At 46.2% G+C, this 18,588-nt stretch overlaps 1 protein-coding gene across 1 annotated transcript; it reads right to left on the bottom strand.

Annotated features, from left to right (window-relative positions):
• Positions 1 to 4,150: 4,150 nt before the first annotated feature.
• ANKS3 (ankyrin repeat and sterile alpha motif domain containing 3) lies at positions 4,151 to 15,008 on the bottom strand. Its single transcript, XM_010179773.1, has 16 exons — positions 14,985 to 15,008; positions 14,673 to 14,848; positions 14,134 to 14,332; positions 13,793 to 13,914; positions 12,974 to 13,055; positions 12,138 to 12,273; positions 11,671 to 11,829; positions 10,421 to 10,549; positions 9,852 to 9,967; positions 8,825 to 8,992; positions 8,170 to 8,294; positions 7,774 to 7,915; positions 7,027 to 7,199; positions 5,647 to 5,762; positions 4,719 to 4,802; positions 4,151 to 4,224 (listed from the first exon to the last, which is right to left on the bottom strand). The coding sequence occupies exons 2-16, from the start codon at positions 14,840 to 14,842 to the stop codon at positions 4,151 to 4,153; spliced, it is 1,995 nt and encodes a 664-aa protein (XP_010178075.1). The 5' UTR covers positions 14,843 to 14,848; positions 14,985 to 15,008.
• Positions 15,009 to 18,588: the final 3,580 nt, after the last annotated feature.

Raw genomic sequence — 18,588 nt, 5'->3', positions numbered from 1 at the left:
GGGAAAGAGGCTGAGCCAGGCTCAGCAAGAGCTGGGTTCAAGGCTGGAGAGTCATGCAAGAATTCTCCTGGATTGCTGTAACTCCTGTGAGACCATTTTGCACATTAACTCTTTTCAGATGTAAATAAACGTGTATTTTTCAGCAAGCAGAGCATGCTGCTTCTGTGCGCTTTGAGGAAGGAAAACAGCTCTTGGGCTGTGTATACAAGGGCACTGATTCATATTTGAGCATGCACGCTCCCAGTTACAGGGGTATTAAAGAGGTACCCAGAGCCCCTGCCTCAGATAGCACTGTGTTCCGTTCCCCTCCCTGGGATTACATTACAGGTTACACAAGGAGGAAAGCCAGAGCAAAATAAGATGCTAAACAGGATGATGATAAATAGAAACTGACCAAAATCATGCCTGCTCTGGTACCAGCAGAGCCATCACATGGAGACCAAAGGATAAGGCAGTTCCTCCTGGGCAGGAGCTGGATCACTGTCTGGATTCTCTCTGCTGGGTGCTGCAGGCTCCAGCAGCCCAGTGCCAGGGTGGGAACTTGGGGCACTGTTAGAGGAGCTGGTGACAAAACTTTAAGAGGCCATAACAGTTTACAATGCCAAGGACCTCAAGTCACAGCTTGGAGGGGGAGTTGTTTCCCAGTATCTCCCAGCAGTTTCAGAACTGGGTATGGAGTCAGAGCAACCCTGGCTGCACACAGGCCCACTGCTGCTGTAGGACACAGCAGGACTCAGCAGGGGCCTGAGAGCAACTCTGCTCCACTCCCAGTCCAAACCCCAACTCAGCTTAATTTGCATTGAGGTACACCAAGAGCTTTAGTTTTGACAAGAGATTTTTTTATATTGCCCTATTTAAAACTTTTTGTGATCACTGCTGAGTGCTGTCCTCTTGCCCACCTGCCTCTGGTGACACAGAGGTTGGCTGAAGGTTTAAAAGAGCACCATCACACCAACAGCCTCAGACCAGAGCTGGGCACAAGATCAGTACTTCATCCTGAGAGCAAAGTTCCAGCACATAAACTCATTTCTAAATTAGCACAGAGAAAACTTTTGTCACGCAATTTGGAACTTCTGGGGGCTGAAGTGGCAATGCCCAGCCAGGAAGGCAAGACCTGTGCCTCCAGAGCACAGACTTTGTTACCTATGCATGCTCTTTCTCTGCAGTTTCAGCACTGCCTGATCACATTAATTCCCACATCACCAACCCAGCTGCAAGGGTGTCACCTCCAGCAAGAGCCAGGCAGGGCTGGGAAGCCATGGATAAGGCACCCCTAGAGCCCCTCAGCACACAACCACCTGGGAGAGGAAGCACTGTATGTGTTCCTAATTGTCCCAAAATAAATCTATGAGATCATTCCAGATTCTACAACCCTGTTTCCCTCCAGAGAAACCCACACATCAGAAACACTTTCAGTTTTTATTATTTTACCCAAGTCAGCAAATACTATTTTATTCAGACAGCTTGCCTGAGGGTAGCACCAGACTCCCTCCTGTCTGCACAGCCATGAATGCAATGCTTAGAGTCCTTTCAGCATGAACGCTGCTTAAAGTCCTCCATTTAAGGGATTGCCTCCTCAGGGAAACTATTCTACAAAATCCCTTCCCCAGTGTCCCCCTTGGGCTACTCTAGCACCTCTTTAAGCTTTTATATCTGGGCTTCTGCAGCAGCTTTTCTGTGGGGCTCTCCTTCATATGTACACTGCTGCATCTCTCCCCTACCCCTTTTTCCAGGCCCCCAAGTATTATAATCTATAGATGTACCATCTTACCTCCCCCAAAACCCCTTTCTTCCACCCTATTACCCAGTAAAGCCAGACCTAAGTCCATGCAGTCTCTCCTTCCAGCCACCCACTTCACTGCACAACCTGTCCAGCTCTGAAGGCATTGCCGAGCTAGAACTTCCCTTGCTCTGCAGATGCTCCCAGGCCTTTTTGCTTGGGTTTTGAGGAGTTTTTGCTTCTATGAAAACTTTTCCCCTTTCTCCACAGAATTTTTGCCTTAAATTCAAGTCTGAGCTTCCAAGGGACACAGCACTGACAACCCTGTACTAGTGCAGCTAGAGACACTGCCAAGGCTGGGGAGGGGGCATCACACACTGCCTTGGCACTCCCCACCATTCCTCCAGCAACACAGAATGAAGGACAAAGCCCAAAACATGCTTCCCAGCACAGCCTTGATACTTCAAGAAGCTCTGGGTGATGGTGCCTTAGGAGAATTGGCTCCACCTCATAAAAACCAATTCTTCAGGGTGAAATCACAAACAGCCTTGTTCCCACTGCCTGCTGCACAGCTACCACCAGATGCCCACACGCATGCACCCATGGCATTTGCTAAAGATAAAAAAAGTAAAAATAATGTGCCATGTTAAGAGCTAAACCGAGTAGAAAGCAGCACCCCACAACTGAGCACGCTGCCAGGAAGGTTCACATCAGTGTCCCAGGACTGTCCCCCAGCAGCACAGCTACACCAGTTCAGTGGGACAGTCAAAGGACTTGTCACCTTTATCAAACGCAGACAAGCTTTGAAGCCTGTCTAAGTGGTCCGACGCAGCTGATGAGAAGGGGTGATTAGCTCAGAGGATGAAGCCAGAATTAATTTTTGTATTTTGGCATCTGTGTTCAAGGTCCAAAAAATTAAAATCAGAAGGAACAGTTTCTTCTCCTTCCCAGTAAAAGGAACACTTTTCCAGGCTCATCAAGACCACTACTCAGACTTTAGGTTCTGTTCTTTGTTTTTGCCCATCCTCCAAACCCCCAGACTCAGCAATACATAGGAACAGATTGTCACTGGAAACCATTTTACATCAATGTAATTGTCACCAGAGCCCTGGTGGCTTCCCGCCCAGCTCTAGGAGATGGAACAGCCTCTCCAGGGAGGCAGCCTCTTCCTGCACCATTTATCTGCCCTTTGAAAACATAAGAATGCCTTGTCAGAACTATTTCCAAACACCAAAGCACAGAGACCAAGGGCAGGCAGCTGTTGAGGACAAAAGCTTTGCACTGCAGCTACATCTGGGATATGATTTCTTTTGCTCATCTCAAACATGGGACAGATCTATCCCTCAAGTTCTTGTTCTGCCTCCTGTGGCACTCTGCTGTCTCCAGCTCCCCTTTCTCTCTCATGTCCTTCCAGGGGAACATCTGCCTTGCAACCACCATCAGTGTTGGGATCTTGGCACTGACAAACCAGACTGCAAGTCTCTGCCATCAAGCATTTACCACAAAAATGAGTTCTTTAGGACTGAATAACAATCACAAACAACTCTTGAGGGAGGAAAGACTCTGAACCAAACCAGGATGGGCTGGTTGGAGGGAGAGGCTTTGAAGTACAGATTTGGGAAGGCAGTAAGGCAGACATTTCTGCTAGAGATTAGGACTGTATGAGCTTTGCTGCAGCTCAATGAGGCAAACATTTTGAACTCTACCTATCCACAACAAACCTGCCTTCCTTATTTGCTTAAGATACATTTGCTCAGTCAGCTCCTGAGCAATCCACATGGCATAGAAGGGGCCAGAGCAAGCATCAGAGGTCTTGGGAAGGCTAGCATGTGGAAAAGGATAATTGATTGCTGCAGGTAACTGTCAGCTTTTTAACATTACACAGCCCTGAATGACAAGGGCTGCAGGAAGTTTAAGGCAGATAAAACCTTTTGGGCTCGATGCTTCTCCTCTTAACCTAGCCTTTTGGTATGAACAACAATGATCCTGGGGACCCAGACAACAGCCAAAGAGCTGCTCAGTTGTCTTCTGCTGTCCCTCATTCTTCCATGCACATTTCTCTGATGTCTGAGACCTTCTTCCACGCATCTGCCAGCCGCTGTAGCACTCACAGCAGCGCCGCAGTGCTGTAGTACTGTCAGCACGACCCTCGCGCTCATTCTCCCAGGCACACTCAGCTTCCGGGTGGAACAGTCACCCGACGTCAGTATTCCTGCAGCCACCAGGGAAAAAGGGAGAAAAAAGTCACTTGTGGGAAGGGAAAACCAACCACAGGGCACATAAGGACTGGTTAGAGTCTTGGTGTGCTGGCTGTGAGCAAGCACTGGGCACATGTGGCAGACGGCTGTTCCTTGCTGCAAAGAACGATGCCCCCCTCAATGCCACAGTCGTCTGTGACTGTCGGCAGTTCCCACTTACCCTGCTGCCTTGTTATGGCTCTAGCCAGCTCTGCCCTGGGGCTTGGAGCCTTTGAAGGTTTTGAGTCACAGTCTGCAGAGCTTTTCCTGAGGACAAACAAAAAGGAAAAATCAGTTAGCAAAAACCCAGCAAGCAGTAAAGATCAGGCTGCAGTCTATTCTGCATTCAGTCACTGTTTTCCTGGCTCCATGCTGCCTTCTCCCCTGCAGCTTCCAGCACCCTGAAAACAGGAGCATCTCTGCTCTGCCTGCCTGTCGCTGGGATAAGCTCCTGTCAGGAGAAGAACAGGACACAGGCTTTGGGAACCACTTCACAAGCAGCTCTGACCACCGAGCAGGAGAGATGCAGGGCAGGACATCTCTCCTCTCAGCCTAGACTTATCAGTAGAGGATGTGGCAGAGCCCAAGGTCTGCTGTGAGACCAAGTGCAAGAAAACGCCAGCGCCAGCTTCAGAGTCTGGAGACTTCCCTGAATGAATGGCGATTGTAAGGTCCCTCAAACCTACCACTGCCAAATCATCAAAAACCTGCCCAGTCACACAGCAGTCACTTCATGCGGCCCGAATCCTTCCCCACCTTACCCATTTCTCCCACACACTCCTCTAGAACAGCTGACAGCTCAGGCAAGCTCAGAGACTTCAAGGAAGGTGGCCATCCTTCCAGCACTGCAAGAAAGAGGAACCATGCATTTAATCAATCTGCATGCTCTCTGTGACAGAGCAGAAACAAGGGTTTAGTGTTGCCATGAAACATCCACATCTCAAGCAGCTCCACTTAGGGGCTCTGAGTTGCATGGGGAGAGAGCTGGAACTGCCTGTGACAAACTGGAGGGTTTTTTCTGGCAGTTCTATCACTTAGGATTTTTTTTCAAATACTGGTTGGGTCATACATTAAGAGAATCTCTGAGATTAAGTGCAGTGGAGAGAAATCAACAGGATCTCTACTTGTCTCAGTTTTAAAACAGAAGCAGCAAAAAGCTCATCTTTGGAAGTGCATCACAGGAAACAGGATCATTTGCTAGCTCCTCAAAAGGAGCTGGTGGGCCAAGGATGCTCAGCCATGTACAGCAGTTTGCAATCCCCAGACTGAGTTAGAGAACCAACTGTGGCTTCCGATTCAGACCTTGCTCTAGTGCAGTGTGGTAACACTCCAGAGGCACCCACATGCTCAACATAGAAGGGAAAGCCACAGGCCCATGAAGCAGGGCTGCCACTTGGTGCCTGTGCTACAGCTTTGCATTTTTAGCCACAAACACCTGCCAGACCTCATGACTTCCCACTTGCTATGAATTAAAAGTTGCTGAGAAACTCTGCTGCAAAATCCAAACACCCCAAATGCTTTAAATGCAAATATTTTTACATTAAATTTAAGTATTTGCTTATCCACTTCCAAATCACTTTTAACTTCATCCTTCAGGAATTAAAGACAAGCATGTGGCTTGTTCCGAGGCATCCTGCTGTTTACCCAGCCCTTGCACCCATGTGTGTAGTTTGATATGTTGTTTCTCACCTGGACGCTCACCAGGCCGCCTGCTCTCACCAGTTCCCAGCTGCACCTTTGTGTCCAGCACTCTGCTATCTGCCTGCTCTTGGGTTAGCCGGGAGGACAGCTCTGCTTGACAGGATCTGCCAAAAAAGACAAAGCCCATCAGAAGCTCACAGGGACACCTCTCAGAACAACATGCTGGTCAGTGTACTCCTACATCCTGCAAGTACCTGCTTGGGGTGCCGAGGGACCGCATCTAACGCCCTGGGTTACAAACTGCTCCTTGTTCCTTCCCAGGAAGAGGAAGACGTGCCCCAGACAAAACTCAGGGTGCTCTCCACTGTGCCCCACCTCCACAGCAACCTGCCCCTGTCCACAGAGGAGCTGCGGGGGGAGAAGAGAAGGAGGGGGCAGGATGAACAGGAGAAAGCCCACACCAGGGGCTGTGCATGGTTTATGCAAGAACCAAGCCTGATCCAAGGTTTCTAATGGGCAAACAAAGCTATCTCAGAGGACAGGCATCAGGTTAAAGCAAGAAGCATGCAAAGTTCTGACTAACATCATCACACCATCTGTTCAAACAGTCCATCCTCAGAGCATGGCAGGGCCCTTCCAGCAGACAGCTTCAGCTCCTCAGTCAGGGAGAACAGACAAGTGCTCTGCCCCTCACCCCCAGGAGCATTGCTCTGCTGTCCTGGAAGCCAGTCCCACTTCACCCTGGCTTGGCAGTGACCAGGGTCCAAGTCCCTTTTGGGCCAGGAACTACAGCAGTGGATTAATGCTGCCTTTGAGGACATGTCTGTTCTATCAGTGGACAGAACAGGGCCCATGACAGGAGTTCAACTGGGGCAGGGAGAAAAGAACCACAAAACCAACAAAAGATGTATTAGGAGGTGAGGAAAGACAGAACTCAAAGGCAGTGGTGTGAATGAACAGGGCAGGTTTTTCTGTTAAGTGTCAACAAGACAAGAAAAGTATTCTTCACTAGTCAGGACAAGACATTGCAAGTCCTTTGGTACAGTTTAGAAGTTACAAACTCTTTCCTGCATTTACCCCATCACCCTGGTCACTGGGTCTCACATAAGCACAAACAAAGCATTTAGCTTTTTGGTTCCAAAGGAGCTAAGTGCCTTCAACTTCTAGTTGAAACAGGAGCACTCAGCATCTCTGAAGAGTCAGTCCATTTATAGCTAATACATCTGATTAAGACTTCACATCTGCTCCAGTGTCTGTGGCTTTCAGCTAGAGAAAGTCAGGCAGGATCCAAAACAGGTTCAAATGCCTGGTATGCTCTCCTGCCATTACCCTAAGCATCACCTCTAAGACTAACATGACCTCTGATCTCTGTATGACTCAAATCTCATTTCCCAGTAGCCTCAGTGCCATTTCCTGAGAATGACTTACTTGATCTGATCCAGCAGGACTCCAGCATCTTTGGTGATGGTCTGTACCTCTCTGAGCTGGCACTGGATAGCATTCCACATCTCATCCCGCTCCATCAAACAGCTCTCAGCCACAGCACGCAGCTTTTGCTCCTGGCACACCTGGCCCTTCATCACCTCCACCTCTTCACACCTCTACAGCAGAGCAGATCAGAGGATTAGACTAGGAGTACTGTACATTACTCATACATACCTGTTCTGACACTGTTCTGGAGTCCCTGCTATTTTCATGGCTTGGAGAGCCAGAAGGTTCCTGCAAAACTGCACTCAACCCATCAGGAAAGGGAGGTGGATAAGGCTTGTACACTGAATATAGTTTCTCTCCACACCAAGACCAGCCCCACAGTTACAATTCCCCCTTCCTTTCCATTTGCAAATATACTCAGTAGGCCAAATTTCCCAAATGTCTGTTCACTAATGACTGCACAACTTCACCATAAAATGACACTAATGAAAGAGTAAGTATTAAATTCCTCCCACTCACCCTTTTAGTTCTCAGGAGGATGTTAAACAGACAAAGGCTTCACAAGCATGGAGCACAGATGATGTGTAGTGAATAAGCTGCACTTACTGATCTACTTGATGCCAGGTGTGTAGACTGAAAGTTCTTTTCCTTTACCTCAAGTCATTAGAGGCACAACAAAAATATGCTACCAATCGCTTATTGCGGTGCGCTAAGGGACCGAGAAGCTCATGTCAGACTTCTTACCTTGTGCAGCTGAATGGCCAATTCCTGCATCTCAGCCTCTAGTCGATCTGCGTAGGCGAGCTCCAGGGCATCACTGGGCGGCTGAGCATTGCTGTGCCATCGGGCAATAGCAGAAGTCATCTTCCTCTTGGGTCCAAACAGGCTGGTGGGAGAATGGCAAATGGTCAGGGTCCAAACACTGCACCATCTGTCCCTAGACACAGTGGGATGCCACGAGGACCTCTGTAGTCTCCTAGTTCCTCCAAGGCACCTCCAAAACCAGGATCCTGTTGCAGTCAAGAACTAGAGGATAATCAAAATTGTGTGGGAGACAGCCAGAAGAGAAAAGCACTCAATAGCTACACTTTCCTGATCAGGTTCTGTTCAGTTTGTAAGGGGAAAGGTCATTACACTCACGTGATGCCTATTTCCTTCAGGTCACTCTCTGTGAGGGTCAGGAAGATCCTGAGGTCAACATCTTGCTCCTCAAACACCTGCAGATACTTCAGGCACCCAATCTGCTCAAGGAATGCTGCCAGGTCCTGCAGGCCATTCAAAACAAACTTATACCCTCACAAACAAAAGCATTGCCATGCCTCTTTATCAAAAAGATCTGCCTCCTCCATAATCTGCTGTTACATCTTCCTGGGTTCTAGGAACAATCATGGCTTCACCTGGTTAACTGCCCTTCTCTGTAATCACACAACACAACAGGACTGGCCTGTCTGCTGCAGCCATTGCCTATTGTAACAAATGCAGGGAAGGAAGACACACCAACATCTACCCTAGCCCCATCACAGATAAGTTTGGTAGCACACCCACAGGCTTGAGGATCTAGAATACCTTCCCAAGCAACAGCAGTAACTAAGCACAGTTCTTTACACAAGAAATTGCTGTTTCACAAGCATTTAAGTTTGGGCAGAGATTCAGAATCAAAGGTGTTTTAGTGACAACTTCGCTTTTATCTGGGAAGGTCAAGAAAGCAGCTTAGGCAACCTTGGAAAAGCCTCCCGAACTTGATGCAGTGACATGGTCTGCATTACTTCAGAGACAGCTTTCTGTGCATAGTTACCTGGGGTCCTGTATAGGCAGGGGGCTCAGGAGGGAATAAGTGCTGACTAGAGCCTCCAGCCTTCCCTGGGCAGTGCGTGCACTGGCTATCACTGTTGCTGTAGCGATTCTTGATCTTAACGCTCTTGGCTTGTTTCCGACTAGGAGAACTGTTTGCATGGTCAGAATCCTGAAAAAGAAAGAAAAGCCTCACAAAATGTAAAGGTCAAGGATGCTCATGCAAAGATGTCAGGATCACTACAGCTAACAAGCACAGACTCCTTCGAGTCCCAAGCTCTAAATCCAGACAGTGGTTGAAACACAGGCAACAAAGACTAAAAAAGGCCTTCTTAGGAAGGGCCGAGTCAAGTCACTCCCAAGATGGCAGCTTGGTACCACAGAATATCAGGCTCTTGCAATTCCAGCTTAGGAAGCAACATGCGATAGTAAGTCAGAGCTAAGAGCAACGCTGAATCCTCCCTAAACCAACACAATGCACTGAGATACCACCTGTGAGAAGCTCCTTAAGATAGAGGACTTTCGCTCACATTCAGCTATATCTCCCTTCTGTACCTCAGCCTCAGAGCTGTTTTGAACCATGTGAGCTGTGACTTGAACCACTGAGTAACCTCCCACCTCTTCCCCTCTCTGTACTTCAGAAATGCCAATACAGCACTGTTGTGCTTCTCTTACTATACTGTCTGCTGTCTCACCAAGCTCAAGGACTGCCCTAGCTCTAGCAAGTCACATCCTTTCTTGACCATCACCCATCTAGTCTGCAAAGAGTTCAGAAACTGAAGAGAACTTAAGAATTACTGACTAGCAATTAACAACCTGCTCTGGAGTGAATGTGTTCTCAAAGTTGGCAGTCAAACAAGCCAACTCATAGCCTTCTAATACAGAAATTTGTTTTCTTGTCTCTGTAATACTACCTTTTGTCACCCAGCCTGGTACTACAGCCTCCTGTGGAGGCAGAGTCATAGCAGGCTGTGGAAGAGCGATGGCACTGGTGAAGCTGAAGACAGAGAAAGGAAAATTAGAAGCCCCACCTCATTGCTTTCCAAGGAGCCTTCACTGCTGATCCCCAGGGCTCTGGTCAGGCATTCACTGCTGCTGCTGCTACTCCTGACAGTTGCTAAGTTGCTGGTGAAGAAAACATTATCCTCTGGAAATGAGCATGAAAAAAAGTTGGAGGTTCAACTTCCTTACACTCAGTGCTGTTTTTGCAACACAATTACCAGCAAAACCTACTGGAGACAAAGGAAGGAGAAACCCAGAGCAAGGCTTCATATGCAGCACTCATAACACAAAACAATACTAAGACAAAAAGATCACATCTGATCCCAGCCTTCTTTGTGCCCATTGCCTCTTGTCCCATCACTGGACAACACTGAAGACAGCCTTGCTCCATCTTCTTGGATTATTTGTAAAAATTTATGAGATCCCTACTGAGCTTTTTCTTCTCTTGGCTAAGCCATTCCAGTTCTCTCAGCCCTTCCTCATGAGGGATACTCCAATCCTCAACATCTTAGTGGGAAAGCAACATGCAAGTCAAAGGGGTGGTCTCACATCCAGGTGCACACTGCAAGCCAGACTTTTTTCTGGGACAGTGACTTACCCCTGCTGCTGCTGCTGCTCTCCACATCCTGCTCATTAATTGGAGAGGTAACATCCCTGTTCCGGATGTCATCTGCTTCACAGTTGCCATCATCATGGAAGGTAACATAGCCCTGAGGAGGGACCTGCTCTGTGTGTAAGAGGAAGCGAGAACCAATAAAGATTAGGATGCAAGTCATCAGGGAGACTCCAGAAGGAAAAGCAAACACTCAGGGATTTGAAAATAATCAGAAGAGACTGTCTTCTCAACTAGCAGGTCCCATTATAAAAAAACACCCAGAAAAACTGAGAAATGCATATGCCTGCAGCCTCCCTCACACAAACACATGAGCTGTACTTGATTTAGATGGCTGGACTGAAAAGTCAGAGGAAACAGCCTCAAAGCAGAGATGCACCTTAAATAACAGCTGTCAGCATTTCCTCTCCAAGTTATCAAAGGGGAAAAAAAAATTCGCTTAAGAGAGCAAGGTGCCAGCCCTGTCCCAACCCCAGCCAAGCACACCCTGTAAAGCCAATCCCTCTTCATCTGTGTTAAAACACTAGTAGCATCCTGCTATTGTTTCAGAAGCTGACAGTATCATTTCACTACAGCCACTTTCTGTGGGATAGTATGTATCTGTATTAAGAGAATGAACTTTGAACATGCTTTTAAGTCCATATGCTTGGACATTCTAGACATCTAGGTAATCAGCCTGAGAAATACCTATGACTGACACACAGAAAAACAAAACTTATACCACTGCATCCAGGCATTGATGTCTGGACTGGGATGATCTCTCTTCTTAGCCTATTGCTAGGGTTTGATAATCTCATTTTTAGTAGTATTTCAAGCATCAGGGAAAACAAAAGTGACAAGTCTAGGAGCAGTAAGTTCACTTTCATGATCAATGATTTCTTGGCTTGTGTGACCACTTCTTCTGTCATCAGCTTGAGAAGGGTTCTCAAGCTTGAGTCTACCTAACGAAGGGAAGCTGGACTGTTCTCAAGACTCAGGGGAAAAGTAACTGAGGTAAGAGCAGTGTGCATTCCACAGAAATGCTCCACTCCTTAATATCTAGCCCTGACATGAGAGTTGAAGGGGTTTTCTTTTTAGACCAGAGATTGGATAGCCTTGTATGATAGTGTTCGCTATCTTTGTTTCTGTACAAGCCACACATGAATCCCAAATCAGAAAGAAAAATGTGGGCACAGAAATGCTTCAAAGCATGTAAGACCTGAAAAGGACTAAATTAGGCTTCTAACTATTCTCACCATAGCGAGACTGCTTCTTTCCCCCAATTCCAACTGCTGTTATCTTAGCCAAAGCCTGGGGCCCATCATGGATGCTAGGACCCTTAGTCCTACGAACAGGTCTCTGTCTCTGGGGAGCACAACACGATTCATCTGAAGAACTCAGCTCTTCATATTTTCCTGTGGTTCAAAGAAAGACTGTCAGCAGCACAGTAATTCATTTACCTACTTATTTGCAACTAGTCCTATAAACACAGTGGAAAAATAAAAAGGAAATGTTAAAAAAAGGAGGGCGAAACAGTAACTAAGTCAGAAAAGGGCCAGACAACAACAAGATTGTAGGAGCCATGCCTCTTCCATCCTCAGAAGTGCTGGAATTTCCAGGTCACACAAGCTAGTACCACCCCATATGCATAGTAACATACTTTCAAAATATCAAGCACCTCTCTTCAGGTTCTAACTTAAACAAGCTAAAACATCTTTGTTACCTGGGCCCCTGCAGAAAACCTTAGGCACTGGGGCTGCATGCAAATCCATCAGCCCCACAATCTTCGTATGTCCATACTTCATGGCCAGTGTCCGTGCTGTGGCTCCAGTGTTATCTCTGACATCTGCCTTCACTCCCTATGGAAAAAACCACATTTAAAATGTACATAGGAGAGAGCACTTTAAACAAACAAACAAAAAAATCAAGGGAGCCAAAGAATTGCCTTAGTTACTGTAAACCCATCAGAAACACAGGCTCACCATTGATAGATAGTTCAAGCTCCACTAAAACCTTATCTTTCTAGTTATCCACAGTTTCTCCAATCCCCAGAATGCCAAGTAGCCCACGTATATGGCTCTTGTGCCTTACCACAGGCAACTAGTTTGTTTTATCTCAAAAGTGTTTTGCACTGCTGCCTCCTTCTGGAAGTACGCTGGACCACTTAAATGGGATATTAAAAACCAAATTGTTTAGCATCAAGAGACATGCACACTCAAGCATTTGGAGTTAGATGATGCCCACTATCCCAAGCATGCAAGCCCATAAACAATATGGAGATTGCTGCATTGCCTATTTTCTAATTCAGTTATTATTCAGTTCAATCTGGACAGTTAGATCTCACTCCTATTTGTACAAGGCCAGTGTAACATCAAGGTACTAGCCTTCAGAAAGAGGATACTTTGAGAACAGTCCTGGAAGTTTGGGATTCCAGAAGTGACTGTCATCAAGCATCACATATAACACCGTAAAAGGTCTGGTGTCAAACTTGTGGTTCTTTCTCTCTAAGGACTGGAACCATGGATCTTCAGCTTTACAGAGAACTGTTCAGACACTTACATGATTGAGAAGGTACTGAACAATTATCTCATGGCCAGAAGCAGCTGCTTCCATCAGAGGTGTATATCCATACACAGGCTCCCTAAAAAGAGAACAGAATAATCAAGGAATAAGAATAATCAAAGCTCAAATACGCTGCAGACTTCTCTGTAATCTAATAGGGCATCCCTAGCCTCTATGCTCAGCTGGTCACAAACTCTACCAAGTATTGGCTGTTCTGCTGCACTTTGGTCTATCCCAGTAAAACTCCCAGTGGAGATTCAGTAAGAGTTACTCTGTTGGCTGCACGCAACAGATTACTCTTCTAGTTGCAGGTCTGCCTTTCAGTAACAAAATCAGTTTTGCAGGAGCCAGAGCATCCAGAACCTCTTATTGATCTCAGGTAATTGAATACACATGAATGTTCCCAAGTTCCTAATGAGTTCCCAAGGCATGGGAATGCACCATGCACTTCAGAAAAACAAACTGAACTCCAAATACACAGAAAATTCAGTAGAAAGACTTGCAAAGTGCACGTGAGTTCAGAAGGCATTGTACCTGTTTGCTTTCAGAGTTTAGCCCATAATTAAACAAGTAGTAAATCTAGTATCTCTTGATCTTTGTTAAATGTAGAGTGACAACACAGGCAGATCTCACAGTCTGAAGGTCACCTGTTCTTGTATTAGCTAAAAGCATGCCATACTTCCTAAGGTATAGGAAGAGAGACAACAGCAGGCATCTTCTCCCTGTCCATGTTCAGGTGTGCTCCAATGCCAAGTGCTGCTTTCATATCTGAAGTGAGATTGCTTTTGAGAAATGAAATGACTGATTCCTCCTTACTTGCAGTTAGCATTTGCCCCATTGTCCAGTAAGAACTTGACCATCTGCTGATGTCCAGCGCTGGTGCAGTGAAATAAGGCTGTCCAACCATGAATATCCTTCATCTCCAGCTCTGCACCTTGCTTCAAGAGAACAGAGAATGTTCTTTACTGCATCTCCTCTGCCGGCTTTCTTAGCAACTGCCCCTCTGCACTGCGGTACCAAGAGAGTTTAAATCCCTGTCAGGGAGCCAAACTTGCAACAGAAAAAATTGCACACTTCGGTTGCAACTGATGGAGACTCCTACCCTATGAATTCAAGCCATGTACTGTGGGTTTACCTATTTATTATGGGATACACACCTGTAGAAGAAAGTAAGCCACACTTTCATTTCCACAACTGGAAGCCAGCATGAGCGGTGTCTGCCCTTCTGGTGTCGGGATGTTCACATTCACTCCTGCTTCCAGCAGCAGGTGCACAATGGTATCATGGCCAATGTAGGAGGCATACATCAGTGGAGTCCAGCCACCAGAATTCCTCTTATTTAAGTCCAGATCTCCACTAAATAAGAGAAAATAATTCAGCTGAAATACTATCCGGGAGCTGTAGATCACAGGAGGCTCTTGCAGCCTCTTGCTGCCATATTGAAAGAAGGCTGAAAAATTCTGGTGCTGAAGTTTGCATAGGAGTTCCTACCAGCTCTAGCACAGCTTCCACCAAATCACTGAGGAGATAATTTTTATCAGCAGATTCGCTCCTTGAAACTCTGTGCCTAGGAACGCTTTGGGAGTCCCAGTGATGCGCTCCCCTTGCAATGTTAGGCTGACCTGTACAGCAGCCAGTGAGAAACCATAACCTGCAGCAAGTAACCATAGACATGTGCACCCCAGCTCCTCCTTACCGCTGAATACACTCCTGCACCACTTCATACTGGCCAACGGAGGAGGCCGTATGCAAGTCCAGAGGAACATCCAATTCTTCCCGACAGATCATCTGACCAACTCCATGCCACATGGAAAGACTGCGGCTCAGCAGCTCTGACTCACTGGCTTCATCACTCAGCTCTGACATCCCGCTCTGAGCAACCAAAGCAAAAGAGAACTTTTAGCTCCATTTTCTAGAGAACACAGCATCACCCTTTGGCACTACAGCTCCAAAGTGCCATGGGCTTGGAAGGTGAGGTCATCTCAGAGGTATGGTTTTAAATCCCTACCTCTACTTTGATCTCTTCCTTAGCCTGAAGCAATGGGACTTGCTGAGGATTTTCTGCTGTAAGTTCTTTCTTGTTGCAGTGGACTCTGGGATTTGAATACACTGGGAAAATAAAAGCCAATAGTGATAAAAAAACCTTCAAATGTCATTTTAAGGCTTGAGAAGCATTTGCTTTATTTCTTCCCCTTATAATCAAAACATGCCTAAGGCAGCTTTGGACACTCTCCTCAAGAAAAGACTAAACACTTAAGTGCTGATGGAGTGCTTAGTTTCATACAAAATGATGTAATTCTTTGTCTCCATGTCTTATAATTCAGAGAGACAATTAAGAAATCGCATGTGGGATGTCCCTGGTCTTTCTCCATCTATCTTATATTAAGGGATGGCCCCGCTCCAATTAAGATATAGTCATTAATAATGACAACTGTCCACTGCTCTCAAAAGTAGTTAATATCACCTGAATAGGGTGCACACTTCATTATGTCATCAGGTTGTAAGTAGACTGTTTCTACTATTTATTGTTTCAGCACTTCAGAAGCAGCCCAGTCCTGTCTCTGTGAATCCTGGAAATTGCTGAAACACTGAGCAGCAGTGTACCTGCCCATTCATTATCTGAGCATGTCTGCCATCCTGTAGACAGTAACTTAATTACAAAGCTAGCACAGTTTCATGACTGTCTGAAAGGTTTATTTCCTATCCCTAGCCTTAGGGAGAAATTGCATATTAATCATTTTAACCACTCACAGGAGAGTGTTCTTGTTTGGCACTTCATAAAAAGCTGTTCAACACAGCCACATCCATCATCCAAGGTCTTCAGCTGAAGACTCAAAGTCAATCCAATGGGAAGCACTTTCCCCTCCCTGTAGCCTCATCACCCACCATGCAGCACTTCTGATGTCTGCCTGGTCCCACTACATACTACATCAGGCAGCTAAGACAACATATTTTATCTTTCCTCACAATTTCTTGCCAGTGTAACTCAGACAGATTTATTCTGGGGTCATGCAAATGCCAAATTTGGTATTGCTGAAGAATGAGAGAGCAGGAACATGCTTTTCAGCAGCAGTTTCAGAACCATACTTATATTTTCTGAAGTACTGTGAGTCTTTGCCTTGTAAGAAAAGGGGCTGGTGCTTACAAAATAAGCAAAATGCCTTTGACTCCTACCTCTTCACATCTGGATCTGTTCTCCCACATCTTGCTTTCCCACCCCCCTTCACCGTCCATTCTACCCAATCAGTTTGTAGTGGCAATGAACTATTCCTTTCTTAGGATATCTGCAAAAGCACCTATTTTATCTAATAGCAGCAACTTGTATTACACTGGCAACCCAGAGGCGTCAGGGGTAAGACTATGCAGAGCAGAACACAAATGAAAGACCTGAAACCTCACAATGAAATTACAAGGAGAAATAAGTGGATTTAAGTGGATCACAAGAGGGAAGTAGGGTTGTTTTTCACTACAACAGATTAAAGCTGTTCTTGGAAGGCAAAAAGGCATGTTCACAGGTCGTTATAGGAGGTAAAATCCAGGATAGCTTGTAGAAGCACATTCAGATGTGAGTGAAGCTCACTGTTCTCTGTCTCAAGACATCCTTGTTAATTGGATGCAACTGTAAAACACACAGATGCTTGGACTTGATCAGAATCAGCCCCACATCAGGGACTAGTTACCAACACAACTTTGGCAAGTTGATCCAGTCAACAGAGCAACGCTATCATGACAACAAAGTTATGCTTGACTCCAGAATATTGAGGACTCAACCTCATTCCTACCACCTCCACTGTGCTCTGCCTATGTCTTTGCTTTTATCTTTTTTTAAATTTAATCCGAGATTCCACCCCAGCCTAAACCAGAGCATGTCATCACATGCACCTGAGAAAATACAGAAGACAACTGAACAGAATCCAGAGGAGAATGATAAGAGTGATCAGAGCCCCAAGAACTGAAGTGAAAAGACTGAGTGAAATGAAATCAGGGTTGTCTGGACTAAAGAGCAGATGCCTGGAGAGGACAGGTGATAACAGCCTTCAAATACATGAACAGTTGCTGCAGAGAGGAGGACAAAAAAAAGATCTGTTCCTTGTGGCCATGGCAAATATGACAGGACATAACGGGCTTAAGGTGTTGCATGGAAGATTTTGGTTAAAGACCACAAAAATCCCTGTAAAAGAAAAACAAGAGCACTGGTGTGCACTACCAGCAGAGCCTTGGTTGCTAATAAGACAAGACAAACACCTCCTGAACATTTAAAGGCTGTTCTCTTGTTCTGGGGCAGAGCACTTAACTTGACATGTTAGAGAGCTTCCTCTAGCAGTCCCATGAGGCTGTTACTATTAAGTAGATAGGTGTTGGTATATTAAATATCAGGATCAGAGCTGGCTGTGCTGTGCCTCAGAGCAGGTAGCAAACACCGCACTGGCCTGGACTCTGAGAGTTTACTGTCCAAGCAGATAAAAAAAACACAAGGCAGAAAAAATAAATATACTATGAAAACTTACTATGCAAACTGCAGGAAAAAGCACCTTAGTCTAACTTTTTGGAAGCTAAGCCTAAAGAACATATGACAGTAGACAAAAGAGTGGCAGCACGACCACACTAAAATAAATGGCATGCAATTTAAGAAGTGACAGAGGCAACCAGTCCCCAGGGCAGAACAAATCCAACACTGCTCAATGATCGCCACTCATCGGGCACCATTAAGCTGCACTGGCTCCGTTACATTCATTCTCTCACAACCTCTTTCACAAGCACAGGTAACATCCACACAGGTCCTTCTGTCCCAAAAGACACTCAAGACAGCACAAGTGTGGAAGTTGCTGAAGCTTCCAACTCAGCCATCAATGCTTTGCTTTTGCTCCTGAATTTGCAATATTCACGAAACTCAGCAACAGTGCATCAGAGAAAATAAAAAGCCTTGTCACAACCTTGTATAAGCACAAATAGTCAGTTAGCTGCTCAATCACAACCACAAGTGTTCCCAGAAGCAGCATATCACATCTTCACACTACTGTTGCCTGCTGACTGATCAGAGATGGCCACACACATTACAGCTGTAGGAACTGCGTTAAGTTTCAGAGGATGCTGTGGTATGTGCAAGAAAGTATCACTGGACCATAAGCTGAAGCTGCAGACCCACAACACCTAGGCTCAATCATATCGGTGCCTGTTGAAAAGACCCCAAGCTCTTCATCCATACTACAAGGCTGACGCTCGCAGGCACATTAAAGCACAAACAGCACTCCAAAAAGGCAAGATATTAACAGAGCCAGTTAAGAGGCATAAAAGCACACCAGAGAGCACCTTTCCAGGACAGGGGCTACACCAGACAATGGTGACAGACTCCAAGGTAGCCGAACACCACAGTCCCCGAGGCTCAGTGTCGGGCAGGCTCCAAGTCACAGAGCAAAGGGCCTGAGAAGGAGCAAGTCCGGTTGTAGCTGTCAAATCGGTAACTACACGACTGTTACCAGAAGTCTCACAGCAGAATGGCCTCCAGGCACGTTATCTCTGCACCTCATCAGGCCACAGCTTCCTCAGGTTCGCCCCAGGAACACGGTCTACCCCGCTGCGGGACTGACAGACCTCAGCAAGCAGACTGGAAC

The sequence above is a fragment of the Mesitornis unicolor genome, unplaced genomic scaffold (genome assembly GCF_000695765.1).
Source record: "Mesitornis unicolor isolate BGI_N332 unplaced genomic scaffold, ASM69576v1 scaffold46712, whole genome shotgun sequence".
Lineage (NCBI taxonomy): Eukaryota > Metazoa > Chordata > Aves > Mesitornithiformes > Mesitornithidae > Mesitornis > Mesitornis unicolor.
Note: the sequence above shows the minus strand (reverse complement) of the source record. Positions and strands in the feature narration are given on the sequence as shown.